The sequence below is a fragment of the Podarcis pityusensis genome (assembly GCF_964106645.2).
Source record: "Podarcis pityusensis genome assembly, chromosome: 2".
Classification (NCBI taxonomy): domain Eukaryota; kingdom Metazoa; phylum Chordata; class Lepidosauria; order Squamata; family Lacertidae; genus Podarcis; species Podarcis pityusensis.
This window is the reverse complement of record NC_138029.1, coordinates 110,594,723-110,610,701: the sequence shown is the minus strand read 5'-3', so window position 1 is coordinate 110,610,701 and position 15,979 is coordinate 110,594,723. Positions and strand designations below refer to the sequence as shown.

The 15,979-nt window shown below is 43.6% G+C and overlaps 1 protein-coding gene across 1 annotated transcript in view; it reads right to left on the bottom strand.

Moving 5' to 3' along the window:
- The window catches only part of LOC308470078 (uncharacterized protein), a 108,043-nt gene extending 93,614 nt beyond the window's left edge, over positions 1–14,429 (bottom strand). Inside the window, exons 1-2 of the mRNA XM_080993345.1 lie at positions 14,396–14,429; positions 194–356 (exon numbers count right to left, since the gene is read on the bottom strand). Of these exons, the coding sequence (XP_080849471.1) occupies positions 194–293 (100 nt within the window). The 5' untranslated portion in view covers positions 294–356; positions 14,396–14,429. The remainder of the gene's footprint in view (positions 1–193; positions 357–14,395) is intronic.
- Positions 14,430–15,979: the final 1,550 nt, after the last annotated feature.

Sequence of the window (15,979 nt, the reverse complement as noted above, 5' to 3'; positions counted from 1 at the left end):
AATCTGCCCCCACTACTTTATGAAAGGGATTCCAAAAACAAAGAGCTGCTTTAGAGAAGGCCTCACCCCTCCCTCCCTCCCTCCCTTCTTCCTGCCTGGCCCTTCCTGCCTTTGGTCTCCTCTCCATCTTTTCCTCTTTCTCCCTCCACCATCCAGTCATCCATGTCCCCATCTCCTCTCCCCTGGAACTCACCACATTTCTCTGAGGGTCCCGGGAGGGGATGCTCAGAGGTCGTAGGGAGGGATGCAGGAGATAGCTTGACCAGGTCAACTGTCCATCTTCCTCCGTCCATCCTGACCAGGCTTGCAGGTTCAACTTCTTGAGGAGCGCAGGAGCCAGGGCAAGTTGTAGCTTCCTGGGAGGAAGGAAGAAGTCAAGGGAGTCTCAGAGCTCCTGCAGGGATTCTGCCCAAGACATTCTGCTGCCCCTGTAGAAGCCCCTATTGGGCACCCTCTTCCCAAGAGCCTCCACCCATTTTCAAACACCTTTGGCAACACCTTCCGTCTGCCTGTCCCGTCTCCCTTCCTAAGGCTGGCATGGTATGGCAGTAGTGACCTTGTGGCAGTTGCCCAAAGGGCCACAATAAATGTGATAATGTCTACCCCTTTAAATCCTTGTGTGTGCTTCTAATACAGAAGTTATGGTAGCCTGTGCTTTATGAAACTGATTATTTTGCAAGTTGCCGCCCCCCAGTTGAGGCAGAAATAGAGCTAATTTGGGAATCACAAAGATACAGCTGAAAGCTGGAACATGAGTCGCCACATGACGCAAATGGCTGCATGTAACACAGGTTCCCAATATGCACACCATCACAACGTAATAGAACGTGGTAGGCATCAGAACATATTCAGCAGAAATAGCCAGTGCTCGTTGTGTGTGTGTATTATAATAAAATGAGGTAATGATGAATATCAGGAACGTGCAACTGCAAAGGGACTTTTTTAAGGAGGCGGGGGATGCAATAAAAATTTAATTCTTTTTGCAACAACAAACATTAAAACAAGCAAAAACAGAAATAGGAGCATATGCAGAAGTTCTTGCGGAAAGGGGGCGGGGCCTTCAAAGGTCTCATAATCGACCCAAAACAACACAGAGGTCTGCCTGTCAATCGCGGTCCAGCGTGTGGACATCTCTGATGTATAAGATAGGTTGAAATAGAAATGCTTTGTTTGAAATTATATAAATACCACTGCCTGGACCACATATGTGGTGGAGTTGTGAGGAAATTAAGAAATTTTGGATAGTAGTACACAAAGAACTAAAGAAGATGTTGAAAATATCAAAAACAGACAAACCACAGACATATCTCCTTGGATTGATAGATGATGAGATACCACGGGGGGGGGGGAGAAAGAATTTTGTTTGGATACTGCCAGGGAGACATCGACCGTCACTGCCTCCAGCCGGACTCCGGACGTCCATCGATCTCCCGTAGTCACGCAGTATCAGCAATTAGCGACACAAAGCCTCAGAAGCAGATTGCCACATTCTTAGGCTGGTGCACACTCTATCAGCAGAATTCACACAGCAAAAGTTGCACAGCAGGAGAGCATATTTACAAGTTTATTCAGCGTTGGTCAGAACAAAGAAAAACATGACCGCCTGCTAGCGTATTCAGGCACAGAGAGAAACGAAAGCAATAGGAATCATAAACATCCTGTGCAACAGGAAATACGCAGACTCTGTGACTCACAGCCTGCTCCCTTTTAAGGTCGAACGGAAATATCCTAACATCCTCCCCCTTTCCGTGTAACCTGTAGTACCTGTGGTTCAACCCAATTGCAACCTCTGTACGTAAACCTTAAGTTGTTCTCTTACGTAAACCTTAGACAACAGATCAGCAGGAATTTCATTTCCTGCCATGTAGGACACCCGAATCAGTCCCTTTTGAATACACTCTCTTGCACGATGTAGCTTAATCTGCAAGTACTTGGTTCTTTGCTTGCAACTCTCTGAGTTCAGCAAAGCCAAACAGGATCTATTGTCTTGATACACTTGTATAGGACATTTCACATAAACTCCGATGTCCTTAAACAGTTGCATCAACCATTCACAATCCATGAGTGAAAATGACAGAGCATTGAGTTCTGCTTCACAGGAACTTAGGCTCACTGTTGTCTGCTTCTTGCACAACCAGTCAAACAGACAGTGGTTGTACATGTAGCATACTCCAGAAGTGCTTGTAACATCCGTGGTGTCACTTCCAAAACTAGCATCTGCAAAGATTTCAAGACCTCCAGTCTTCTGACTGGTGAACCTCAGCCTGTAGTGCATAGTCCCTTTCAAATAGCGGGCTATGCGCTTCAGAGCTTTCCAATCCTGAACAGTAGGATTGTTAGCATGTCTGCTAAGCAGGTTAGTGCTTACAGCTATGTCAGGTCTTGAACATCTAGCAATGAAATTCAACTTGCCTAGAATACATCTGTACAGCGTAGTGTCAGAAAACGCTTCAGCAGTACTATCTACCTGGTAACCTGTCACCATCGGTGTGTCTGCTGGGTTTGCATCAACCAAATTCAACCTGGTTAATACATCAGCAATTTTCTGTGTTTGGTGTACCAGAAAATTACCTGCTTGGTCCCTCTCCACCTGCAGAGAAAGATAGTTGGATACCTCACCAAGATCCTTCATGCCAAAGTGCTCCTTCAGCTGAGCTAGGGTGCTTCGGTAAAAAGCCTGATTCTTCCAAAACATCAGAAGATCATCATTCAACCTGTGAAAAACCTCTGGCAAACAATCTGGCTTTGTGTCTGACAACCTTGCCATTCTGGTCTGTCTTGGCCTTGAAGACCCATTTGCTGCCAACCAGTCTCATTCCTGGGACTACCGGTACCAGCTCCCAAGTTTGGTTCCTGTTCAAGGAATCAACTTCAGCCTTCATGGCATTAAGCCAAGGCTCAGCATCTTTAGAGGTTAACTCCTGAACCTCTTTGAAGCTTGAAGGTTCCCACACCTTCTCTGAGCTACTAAGAACAGCAGTTGCAGTCTTAGCAAACTCATCAGCAAATCTCTTTGGAGGTCTGCCTTTGGTCGCCCTTTCAGACCTGCGGACCAGACGCAAGTCCTCTGGACTCATCTCCTCCTTCTTAGGAGAAAAACGACCAATGGTGAACAGTGGTTCTTCCAGTTCATTGGCAGACGCATCAGATGGTCTGACTGAGGCCTTTGCGCTCTTGTAGTCTGCTGTGTCACCACTGTCGCTGACACCAGCAGCAGCGCCACCAACTGAACTGGAATCCGAACTCTGACCATCACTATCATCATCCTCCTCATCTTCCTCAGCATCATCTGCTTTTTTCACATCACCTTCATCCTCCTCTGGGTAACTCTGGAAAATTCCCACATTCCCCCCCACTTAGGATTGTACTCAACACTCTTTGTGAAAATGGACTTAGAGTTAGTCATCCATACCCTGTATGCACCTTTTTCGTACCCCATGAACAAACCATGTGCCCCACGCTTCCCAAGCTTGTTGCTTTGTGGGGTGTGTACCCACATGTCAGAACCAAAGATTCTCATGTGCTTGACGTTCGGTTTCTTTCCAAACATCTTCTCGTAGGGACTGCAACCTATAGGTGATGACAGTCTCCGATTATAGGAATAAGTAAACGTCGACAGAGCTTCCCCCCAAAACTTCTCAGGGAGGTTGGCATCATGCAACAAGGTTTTCAGGCCTTGAAGCAAAGTTTGGTTTGCTCGCTCAGCAAGTCCATTCATCCATGGCGATCTAGGCGTTGACAAGTCATGCTGGATTCCCTTCTCAGTCAGGAAAGCTTCAAACTGCTGAGAAGTGAACTCCCCACCCCGATCAGTAAAGAGACAGCCGATACGTTTACCATGAACATTCTCCAACCAAGCACAGAATGCCTTGAACCTAGGAAACGCTTGCGATTTCTGCTCAAGCATAAACACATGAATGTACCTAGAAAAAGAATCAATTAGAACCATGAAGTACCTTGCTCCTCCCAAAGAGGGCGCAAGTGGACCAACCAGGTCTGCGTGCACTAGCTGGTAGGGTTTGGAAGCCTGCCTGCTAGACTCCTTGCCTTTTGGAGCAACCTTCACCTTGTTCTCTGCACAAGATACACACTTCATGTGAAACTTACAAGGTTTGATGCTCAAACCTTCAACCAAACCAGGCATCTTGGCCAGCGCTTGCCAAGACATGTGACAAAATCTTCGATGTGCTTCATGAATGCATCCTGCATGAAGAACCTTGTTAGTTTGTGCAACACAACAAGAATCAACATTTGACATAACAGCATTGTCATCATAAGTTATACAGAATAAACCATCTATAAACTTTGCATGCAAAATGTCCTCTTTGCCTTTCCTGATGACACAGACGTTCCTCTTGAAGGAAACCTCAAAACCATGCACAGTCAGCTGTGGGACACTGAGCAAATTGTCCGCAGCACTTGGAACAAAAAGTACATCTCTGATGGTAGTGTGCAGACTTGCCAGCTTTACAGTCCCTTTTCCTGCAATTTGCAACGTCCTTCCATCAGCCAGGTGGATCTCTCCGTCTTGAGGTGTGAAGGAGATAAACAGGTGCTTATCCTTTGATAAATGGCGGCTGGCGCCAGAGTCCACAATAAACCTGGCCTTAGCCTTTGGAGCAGCTTTTCTGGCAAGCAAAACCTTGTTTTCCACCGGCGTGGGCTTTTGCTGCTTGCCCCCCTGCTCCTGGCCATTAAACTTGCCTTTAGCCTTTGGTGAAGCAGTGCCAGCTAACAAGGCCTTGTTTTCCACTGGCGTGGGCTCTTCACCCCCCTTCTGCTTCGGGCCATCTGCAGGCATCTTGCTCTGTTTATTTCCAGCCTTCCGGCCTCTGCAAAGGCGATGACCTTGGTTCCCACGAGCAACAGAGCTCTCAGCTGCCAGCTCCTTGGCTCCCCCTGGAGACTGGAATGCTGCCTGGGATGAAATCACAGTCAGCTCCCTCTGCATCTTGCAACCGGTGCCCTCAGCATCCCTGCATTCACTCACATTCTGGGAAACAGCCTGGACCTCCGATGCATTCACACTCTGGGCATTCAGACTCTGAGCTGGGATGACTGGCAGATGAGCTTTCTTCAAAGCATTCCACATCTTTCGTGCAGTCGTGTTTCCAGCTAGCGTTTTAAATTCCTCCAGAGACACGGATAAGACTATTACGTCAATGGCCCTCGAATTCTGGGCCCTCCATTTCTCTGTCAGAGGAACTGGAGGGGCTTCAGACACAGTATGCCACACTCCATACTGACACAGCAAACTCTCACACCATTTTGCCCAGGTCTGATAATTTTTCCCATTTAACTTTGGGCATTCAGCAGCCTCAGAAGCTTGGAAAAACTCCATTTCAGGTCTTTACTTGAGCCGGAGTCTCTTTCTTTACTTTAAAGACTCCTTATCTTGGCAGCTCATTAATCACGAAGCCTCTGTCTCGGCTCCCAGGCCAATTAAGCCCTGCCGGACATCAAAGACTCTTTGCCGCGGCCCAACAGAAAAGCCTCCTCTTTCGCTTTTCCACATACCTCAGCAGTCTGTCACAGTCTTACTCTCCTGTAAGTGCCGTGAATCTGGGCCCAAAACCTGTTGTTGGGATACTGCCAGGGAGACATCGACCGTCACTGCCTCCAGCCGGACTCCGGACGTCCATCGATCTCCCGTAGTCACGCAGTATCAGCAATTAGCGACACGAAGCCTCAGAAGCAGATTGCCACATTCTTAGGCTGGTGCACACTCTATCAGCAGAATTCACACAGCAAAAGTTGCACAGCAGGAGAGCATATTTACAAGTTTATTCAGCGTTGGTCAGAACAAAGAAAAACATGACCGCCTGCTAGCGTATTCAGGCACAGAGAGAGAGAAACGAAAGCAATAGGAAACAAACATCCTGTGAACAGGAAATACGCAGACTCTGTGACTCACAGCCTGCTCCCTTTTAAGGTGGAACGGAAATATCCTAACAGATTTTTCCGTATGCAAGTACAGCTGCTAGAATAGTAATTGCTGCTAGGTGGAAGCCAAAAACTATACCCACAAAAGAGGAATGGATTTGTAAACTAAATGAATATGTAATTCTGGCAAAATTAACTGCTATGATAAGAAATCAGTTGAATCAAAAATTTTAAAAGGAGTGGAAATGTTTTGATGAATATACGGCAAAATATTGCTCAAAAATATATATGCTAATATGCCGAGATTAAAATGTGAAGTACTGGATAGAAGAATAATTAGTAAGCAAAGTTAATAAGAATATGTAGATGATTTGAGAAGGTTGTAGAATGAAAAGATTATTGTAAAGTGTATAATGTGGAGGAAATCAAGTGGGGGCGGAGGGAAGTGGGAGGAAGGAGAAAAGAATAATATGATGGACTGAGGAAATAGAAATGTAAATGTATGGGGGGATGGGGAGGAAATGGTGTTGGCTTTGGTATATCTATTGTAAAGTAATACGTGAAAACCAATAAAATAATTTAAATGGGGGGGGGGAGTCAAAGCCATGAACATGATAATCTGACTTCAGGATCTGTACCAAGTAATATTTAATGACCATGTCCTTCATGGATTTGCCTTGTCATGGCAAAGGGGCTTGAATACCTCAGAGACGCTATGAGCAGGGCCACCCAAGACAGACAGGTCAAAGTGGAGAGTTTTGACTAAACATGATCCACCTGGAGCAGGAACCAGCAAGCCACGCCAGTATCCCTGCCGAGTCGTATAAAACTTATGACGCTGGAAGATGAACCCCTCAGGTCAGAAGGCATGCAACATGCTACTGAGGAAGAGCGGAGGACAAGTACAAGTAGATCCACAGCTGATGAAGCAGCTGGGCCAAAGCCGAAACGTTGCTCACTTGCGGGTGTGCCTGGATGTGAAAGGAAAGTCCAGTGCTGCAAAGAAAAATATTGCATAGGAACCTGGAATATAAGTAGGGAGTCAAATAAATAAAAAGAAAAAACTGGTAAGTTTGGCCTTGGAGTTCAAAACGAAGCAGTGCAAAGGCTAACAGAGTTCTCTCAAGAGAACAAGCTGGTCGTAACAAACACTCTTTTCCAACAACACATGACTCTACACATGCACATCACCAGATGGGCAGCATCGAAATCAAATTGATTATATTCTTTGCAGCCAAAAATGGAGAAGTTCTATACAGTCAGCAAAAACCAAACCTGGAGCTGACTGTGGCTCAGGTCATCAGCTTCTTATAGCAAAATTCAAGCTTAAACTGAAGAAAGGAGGGAAAACCACTGTCCAATAAGATACAATCTAAATCAAATCCCTTATGAATACACAGTGGAAGAGCGGAACAGAATTAAGGATTTAGATTTGGTGGACAGAGTGCCTGAAGAACTATGGATGGAGGCTCAAAGCATCATACAGGAGGCAGCAATGAAAACCATCCCAATGAAAAGGAAATTCAAGAAAGAAAAGTGGTTGTCCAATGAGGCTTTACAAACCACAGGGGACAGAAGGCAAGCAAAATGCAAGGGAGATAGTTAAAGATACAGGTAACTGAATGCAGACTTCCAACGAATAGCAGGGACAGACAAAAGGGAGTTCTTAAACGAGCAGTGCAAAGAAATAGAGGGAAACAATAGAATGGGTGTGCCTGGAAGTGAAAGGAAAGTCCAGTCCTGCAAAGAAAAATATATGAACCTGGAATACAAGATCCATGAACCATGGTAAGCTGGATGTGGTAAAAAATGAGATAGCAAGAATAAATATTGACATCCTGGGCATCAGTGAACTAAAATGGATGGGAATGGAGATCTGTTCAAGAAAATTGGAGATATGAAAGGAACATTTTGTGCAAAAATTACCATAATAAAGGACAAAAGTGGTAAGGACCTAACAGAAGCAGAAGACGTCAAGAAGAGGTGGCAAGAATACACAGAGGAATTATACCAGAAAGATATGGATGGCTCGTACACTCTAGGTAGTGTGACTGATGACCTTGAGCGGAGGACATCCTGAAGAGTGAAGTCAAATGTGCCTTAGAAAGCACTGCTAATAACAAGGCCAGTGGAAGTGATGACATTCCAGCGGAATCTTACAAGATGATACTGTTAAGGTGCTACACTCAATATGCCAGCAAGTTTGGAAAACTCAGCAGTGGCCAGAGCATTGGAGAAGATCAGTCTAGAACGCAATCCCAAAGGGCAGCGCCAAAGAATGCTCCAACTACCACACAATTGTCCTCATTTCACACGCTAGCAAGGTTATGCTAATAATAATAATAATAATAATAATAATAATAATAATAATAATTTATTATTTGTACCCCGCCCATCTGGCTGGGTTTCCCCAGCCACTCTGGGCGGCTTCCACAGAGACCAAAAATACACTAAAATGTCACACATTAAAAACTTCCCTGAAGAGGGCTGCCTTAAGATGTCTTCTGAATGTCAGGTAGTTGTTTATCTCTTTGACATCTGATGGGAGGGCGTTCCACAGGGCTGGCGCCACTACCGAGAAGGCCCTCTGCCTTGTTCCCTGTAGCTTTGCTTCTCGCAATGAGGGAACTGCCAGAAGGCCCTCAGCGCTGGACCTCACCGTCCGAGCAGAATGATGGGGGTGGAGACGCTCCTTCAGGCATACTGGGCTGAGGCCATTTAGGGCTTTAAGGGTCAACACAAACACTTTGAATTATGCTTGGAAACGTACTGGGAGCCATTGTAGGTCTTTCAGCAGCCGCTCCCAGTCAAAATTCTACAAGGCAGGCTTAAAATTCTACAAGGCAGGCTTAAGCAGTACGCGGACCGAGAACTCCCAGAAGTACAAGCTGGATTTTGGAGGGGCAGAGGAACCACAGACCAAATTGCAAACATGCGCTGGATTAGGGAGAAAGCTAGAGTTCCAGAAAAACATCTACTTCTGCTTCATTGACTACACAAAAGCCTTTGACAATGTGGACCACAGCAAACTATGGCAAGTTCTTAAAAGAAATGTGAGTGCCTGACCACCTCATCTGTCTCCTGAGAAATCTCTATGTGGGACAAGAAGCAACAGTTAGAACTGGATATGGAACAACTGATTGGCTCAAAATTGGGAAAGGAGTACGACAAGGTTGTATATTGTCTCCCTGCTTATTTAACTTATATGCAGAGGACGAGATGGTTGGACAGTGCTCTCAAAGCTACTAACATGAGTTTGACCAGACTGCAGGAGGCAGTGGAAAACAGGAGTGCCTGGCGTGTTCTGGTCCATGGGGTCACAAAGAGTCAGACAGGATTAAGTGACTAAAGAACAACAACAGTGTCCAATCAGCATTTCTTAAGGTAGAAGCAATTCTGAGAATGTTCCTCTGAATGATGATTGCAAATTGGGCTTTCTGAAGAAGGCCCAAAAAACTTTAAGAGATTATTTCGAAATAAATTTGAATACAACGGTAGAAAAAAGAACGATCTGGGACGCAAGTAAAGCAGTTATGAGAGGGTTTCTGATACAACAAAATACAATCAAGAAAAAACTCTGGAATGGAAAAAAGGAGAAGATCTTGGAGAAAATAAGAGAAGGAGAGAAAAAATTGAGAACTAATCCAAAATCGAAGGAGGTGCTGAGAGAAATTAAATTCCATCAAGCACAATATTCGAAACTGATAAATCAAGAGGTTGAATGGAAAATTAAACAAATGAAGCAAAGATCGTTTGAATCAGCAAATAAATGTGGAAAACTGCTGGCATGGCAGTTGAAAAAGAGACAAAAATTGAATACAGTTACAAACCTAGAGATTGAAGGGAGAATTGTTCAGAAACCAGATGAAATTAGAAAGTGTTTCCAGAGATACTTCAAAGAACTTTATGCACAGGGGCCACAGAAAGAGTTTGAGATAGATCGATTTTTAAAAACCAATGGATTACCAAAAGTAACTCAGGAAAAGAGAACAATCCTGAACTGTAAAATAATACAACAGGAAATTGAAGGTGCCATTCAGAATATGCAACTAGGCAAGTCTCCAGGCCCTGACGGACTCACCTCCAAATATTATAAGACTTTGAAAGACTATTTGATACAACCTTTGATGGAGGTATGCAACCAGATTATGGAGGGGAAGAAGGCACCAGAGTCGTGGAAAGAAGCTTTCATCACATTGATTCCTAAAGTGGAATCTGAAAAGACTCAACTTAAGAACTACCGTCCCATCTCACTCCTAAATGTGGATTACAAAATTTTTGCAGACATTCTGGCAAGTAGACTTAAAAAAGTTTTGAATGAAGTAATTCACAAGGATCAGGCCGGCTTTCTCCCTGGTAGGCACTTGTTTGATAACACTAGGAACATTATTGATATTTTGGAACTTTTACAAACAAATATCAATACGAGAGCAGTGTTAATTTTTATTGATGCGGAGAAGGCCTTTGACAACATTTCTTGGATGTTTATGAAGAAGAACTTGGAAGGGATGGGAGTGGGACGGGGGTTTGAAAATGGCATAGAAGCAATTTATTCAGAGCAAAAAGCTAAATTGATAGTGAACAATGTGGTGACAGAGGAGTTCAAAATTGAAAAAGGGACACGACAGGGGTGCCCACTATCCCCTCTTTTATTTATTTCAGTCCTGGAGGTGCTTTTGAACATGATTAGGGAGGACCGGTTGGTACAAGGAATACAGGTCGGAGTGAAACAATATAAACTGAAAGCATTTGCAGATGACTTGGTTTTAACATTACAGGAGCCAGTATCTAGTACAAAAAGAGTTTTAGAACTCATTCATGAATTTGGTCGGGTGGCGGGATTCAAGTTGAACAAGCAAAAGACCAAGGTTTTGGCTAAAAACTTGACACCTACAGAAACAGAGGGGTTCCAGAAAGAAACAGAACTAAGTGTTGTTTAAAAAGTGAAATACCTAGGGGTTCATTTGACTGTTAAAAATTTGAACTTATTCAATGACAATTATGAAAAATGTTGGTCGGAAATTAAGAAGGATTTGGAAATTTGGTCAAGACTGAAACTTTCCTTGTTGGGCAGAATTGCAGCTATAAAGATGAATGTATTGCCGAAAATGTTATTCTTGTTTCAGGCCCTACAGATCGTGGACAGAGTAGAATGTTTTGGAAAGTGGCAGAAGAATATATCTAAGTTCGTCTGGCAGGGCAAAAAGCCCCGAATAAAGTTCAAAATACTAACTGATTCGAAAGAAAGAGGGGGGTTTGCCCTGCCGGACCTGAGGTTGTATTATGAATCTGCAGCCTTCTGCTGGTTGAAGGATTGGTTCTTGTTGGAGAACACTGATGTCCTGGATCTGGAAGGGTTTGATAATGCCTTTGGTTGGCATGCATATTTGTGGTACGACAAGGTTAAAGTTCATAAACTATTTAAAAACCATATTGTCAGAAGAGCAATCTTTGCGGTCTGGTCGAAATATAAAGACTTATTGGAGGGCAAGACCCCGAGGTGGCTATCACCGGTAGAGGCCAAGGCGAGGAAAAGACCCAATATGGAGGCCTACTGGCCAAAATATTGGGAAATAATTGAAAAAACTGGAGACAATTGGAGGCTGCAGAGCCAAGACAAGTTAAAAAATAAGGTGCGGGATTGGTTACACTATGCTCAAATCCAAGAGGGGTTTAAAATGGATAAAAAAGTTGGTTTCCAAGTGGAAAAATCGAAATTAGAGACAGAATTGTTAGAATCAAAAACTAAGACACTATCGAAAATGTATAACTTGCTGCTTAAGTGGAATACACAGGATGAGACAGTCAAATCTGCCATGATAAAATGGGCACAGGATATTGGACATAACATTATGTTTGAAGACTGGGAAAGGTTATGGAACACCGGAATGAAGTTTACGGCATGTAACGCCTTGAAAGAAAACATTATGAAAATGATATACCGGTGGTACATGACCCCAGTCAAGTTAGCCAAGATATATCACCTGTCTGATAATAAATGTTGGAAATGTAAGGAGGCAGAAGGGACATTTTTTCACCTTTGGTGGACCTGCCCAAGGGTGAAGGCCTACTGGGAAATGATTTATAATGAGCTAAAAAAGGTATTTAGGTATACCTTCCCTAAGAAACCAGAGGCCTTCCTATTGGGCATGGTGGACCGGAAGGTGTTAAAGAAGGACAGAACTTTGTTTATGTATGCTACCACAGCAGCAAGAATTCTTTTTGCAAAGCACTGGAAGACTCAAGATCTACCCACGTTGGAGGAGTGGCAGACGCAGTTGATGGACTACATGGAACTGGCTGAAATGACTGGCAGAATCCGAGATCTGGACGAGGAAACAATGGAAGAGGACTGGAAAAAATTTAAGGACTATTTGCAAAAACATTATAAGTTGTATGAATGTTAAGAAATATGCACGATTAGGAAATTTTTGCTTTAGCAACTTGATTAGGTAAACTGAAAATTAAGACAAGAAAAAAGAGGTGGTAATATGAATCAACTTTATTATGTTAATTTTAAATGTATAAAGTTTGGGTTACGAGATTGGGAATTTGGGAACATAATAATTGAAAGATACAGTAAGGTAAGAAATAAGGTAACAAATTGCTGAAACTTTCATTGCAAAGAACGCAGAGTCTGGAGGATGTGGGGAAGTCCATTTGGAACATTGAAAAAACTGTTGAAAGTTTGATTGAAATAACCTTTTTTCTATTATTTATCTTTATATTTGTTTCTTGTACTTTCTTATTTTTATCTTGTGTTTATGAACCTATGAAAAGAAACTCAATAAAAAATATTTTTAAAAAAATGAATGATGATTGCAAATTGCCATTTGTAAAGATCCGTTTCTCGACTGAAGAGGATAAAAAATGAATTTGGAACAACAATGTCTCAAGATAAATTATGTTACTTCAGCCTCATGTACATAGAAAGTGACAAGCTAAGCAGTTTATCATTTGATGATATCCTCAGTGACTTTGCTTTGGCAATGCAAGAAAGTGTTGTAATTTAGATCATGTTTGTCTATTGTTTGTATACACAGTACACAATGAATCATGATAAAATTATACAGCTGAATGGGTATTGGGTAGATGCAGTAATACAATTAGTCCTGCAAAATAATTTTTATGTACAGGTGTGTATAGTATTGCTATTATTAATAAATGTGACATATTACTAGAAATACTGTCTTTTACACTCACTAAGTGTAACAGGGTACAAAGGTCTTCTGTCCCAATGAAGAATGTAGACTATTATGGTAATCTTGATACTGATATAAAAAAATGCATTGTATTAACTACAATTGCATTGTACAGGTTATAACACTTAATTTCATATTAATAATGCTATTTATGATTATTAGTACAGTGGTACCTCGCAAGACAAATGCCTCGCAAGACAAAAACGCGCAAGACGAAAGAGTTTTCCGTTTTTTGAGGCGTTCCGCAAGACGAATTTCCCTATTGGATTGCTTCGCAAGACGTTTTGTCTTGCGAGTTCTTGCGAGTTTGTTTCCTTTTTCTTAAAGCCGCTAAGCCGTTAATAGCCGCTAAGCCGCGCTTTGCAAGACGAAAAAACCGCAAGACGAAGAGACTCGCGGAACGGATTAATTTCGTCTTGCGAGGCACCACTGTAGTTTGCATTATATATTTGCACCTAGTATTATAGCAAGTTTCTAAGACTAGATTAGGAGTCTTTGTAAATTGTGTTTCTAAAGGAACTTTTGTTATTGCCAAATGCCAATGTGTTTGCAATATTGTTTGTTATGAATAACAAAATCATTTTAAGTTACAGCTTAATAATTATTTCACTATTAATATACTTCATAATTGTATTTCAGTTCAACAATTACTTTGAGAAAATACATTCTCTGTTATGTGCAAATGGTTTTAGATACCTATTAGGTCCATAAATTACCATATAGCGTATATTCAACACAAAAAACAGCGACAAATAGTTGTTGACAAAGAACAGCTGGACATATAAAAGGCCCCATTACCTCCAGTAGCTTAGGGCCTCATCAAACCTGCCCCCACTACTTTATGCAAGGAGTTCAAGGAACAAAAAGCTGCTTTGGAAAAGGCCTCACCCCTTCCTTCTTCCTGCCAGGACCCCCCTGGCTTTGTTTTCCTCCCCATCTTTTCCTCTTTCTCCCTCTGCCATCCAGAATTCAGAAAATGGGGGCGGCGTATAAATAGCATTTATGTATTTATGTATTATTTATTACTACTACTACTACTACTATGGCGAGGCTGGTCTGCAATACCCAACCCTCTGCCCTTTCCCGCCTCCTTCCCTGCAACTCCCTTTGCACCAGATCAAGGCAGGAGGAAGCTTCTCTCTTTCCACTGTGGAAACCCCTCCCCCCAATCCACCTTCAAGGCCCCATTAAGAGAAACAGCTCCCTTTCCTCCCTTCTCTTCTTCTCCCCGTCCCGGGGCTTCTCATCCTGGACCCCCCACCCCTTGTCAAGCCCCTTCCCTCCTTCCCCGCCGCTGGCTTTGCACTCACCCGAAATCCTGGCAGCAGGAGCGACCCTGAGCAGCGGGGGCAGGAATGGGAGGCAGGATATCTCCGAGGGATACTTGTAAGGGGGAAACGATGCAGTAACCAGCCAATGGGGAGAGAAGGGAGGGAACCTTGGCTTCGAGTATAGGGAATATATACTCACTGCCTTAAAGGTTAAAGGCAGAGAGTGCACGCTGCTAGAGGGGTGCTGCTGCTGCTGCTCCATACTGATTTGGGAAATGGGGGCGCGGCTTAATTAGAACAGCTGACCCGCCCCCTCTGCTGTCCTGCTCTGCCCTTGTCCTGCAAGGAATAGGGTGAGTGCAAAGCGCCTCAGGGTGCAGCAAGCTTTGGGGGGGGGGGGGTTGTGCAATGCAATACCCATAATTGGGGTTGGGGGTGGAGAGAGAGCAGGCAGGGAAGCAGTGGTTCAAGTGTGGGAATATTGCAGCTGATTCATCCTCGTTGCAAAGAAGAGACAGGGGCCTCTTCCTGAAGGTTCTCTCTCTCTCTCTCTCTCTCTCTCTCTCTCTCTCTCTCACACACACACACACACACACACACACACCCCCCACATGAAGAGCCCTGTAGTTTGATCAAGCCCATCTAGTCCCGCACCCTGTTAGAATCATAGAATCGTTGAGATGGAAGGGGACCCTGAGTGTCATCTAGTCCAACCCCCTGCAATGCAGGAATCTCAGCACTGTCTCCTCATGGTGGCCAAGCCTGCAAGGAGGATTGGAGCTCAAGAGCATTTCTCCCCTCCAGCGGCTTCCGGGAACTGCTATTCAATTAAGCATAAGAATAATAATATTACAACCACATTATTTATACCTGCTCATCTGGCTGGGTTTCCCCAGCTACTAGGGCAGCTCCCAACAGAATATTTTTGAAAAACCAATGAAACATCAAACATTAAAAGCTTTTCCATTCAGGGCTGCCTTCAGATGTCTTATAAAGAAGCAGGATCAGGAAGTTCTTAATGTCTGATAATAATAATTATAATAATTATTATTTATACCCCACCCTCCCTGGCCAGAGCTGGGCTCAGGATGGCTAACACCGGTAAAATTACAGTAAAAACATAATAGGGGGAGAAAAAACCAATTTAAAATACAGATTAAAATGCAATTTAAAAAGCAGCCTCATTTTAAAAGTAGCCCATAAATCAAAACCAGAAGGGGAGGGAAACATTGTCAGACTGAGTCAAACCAAAGGCCGGGTGGAACAGCTCTGTCTTGCAAGCTCTGCAGAAAGATGTCAAGTCCTGCAGGGCCCTAGTCTCTTGTGGCAGAGTGTTCCACCAAGTTGGGGCCAGTACTGAAAAGGCCCTGGCCCTAGCCCTAGTTGAGACCAATCTAACCACCTTGAGACCTGGGACCTCCAAAATGTTGTCATTTGTGGACCTTAAGGCCCTCCGCTGGGCATACCAGGAGAGGCGGTCCCATAGGTAAGTGGGTCCTAGGCCGCATAGGGCTTTAAAGGTCAAAACCAGCACCTTAAACCTGACCCTGTACTCCACCGGGTGACCGTTGCATGGATCACTGTGGCCATATCAGGGCGAGAAAGGTAAGGGACCAACTGCTT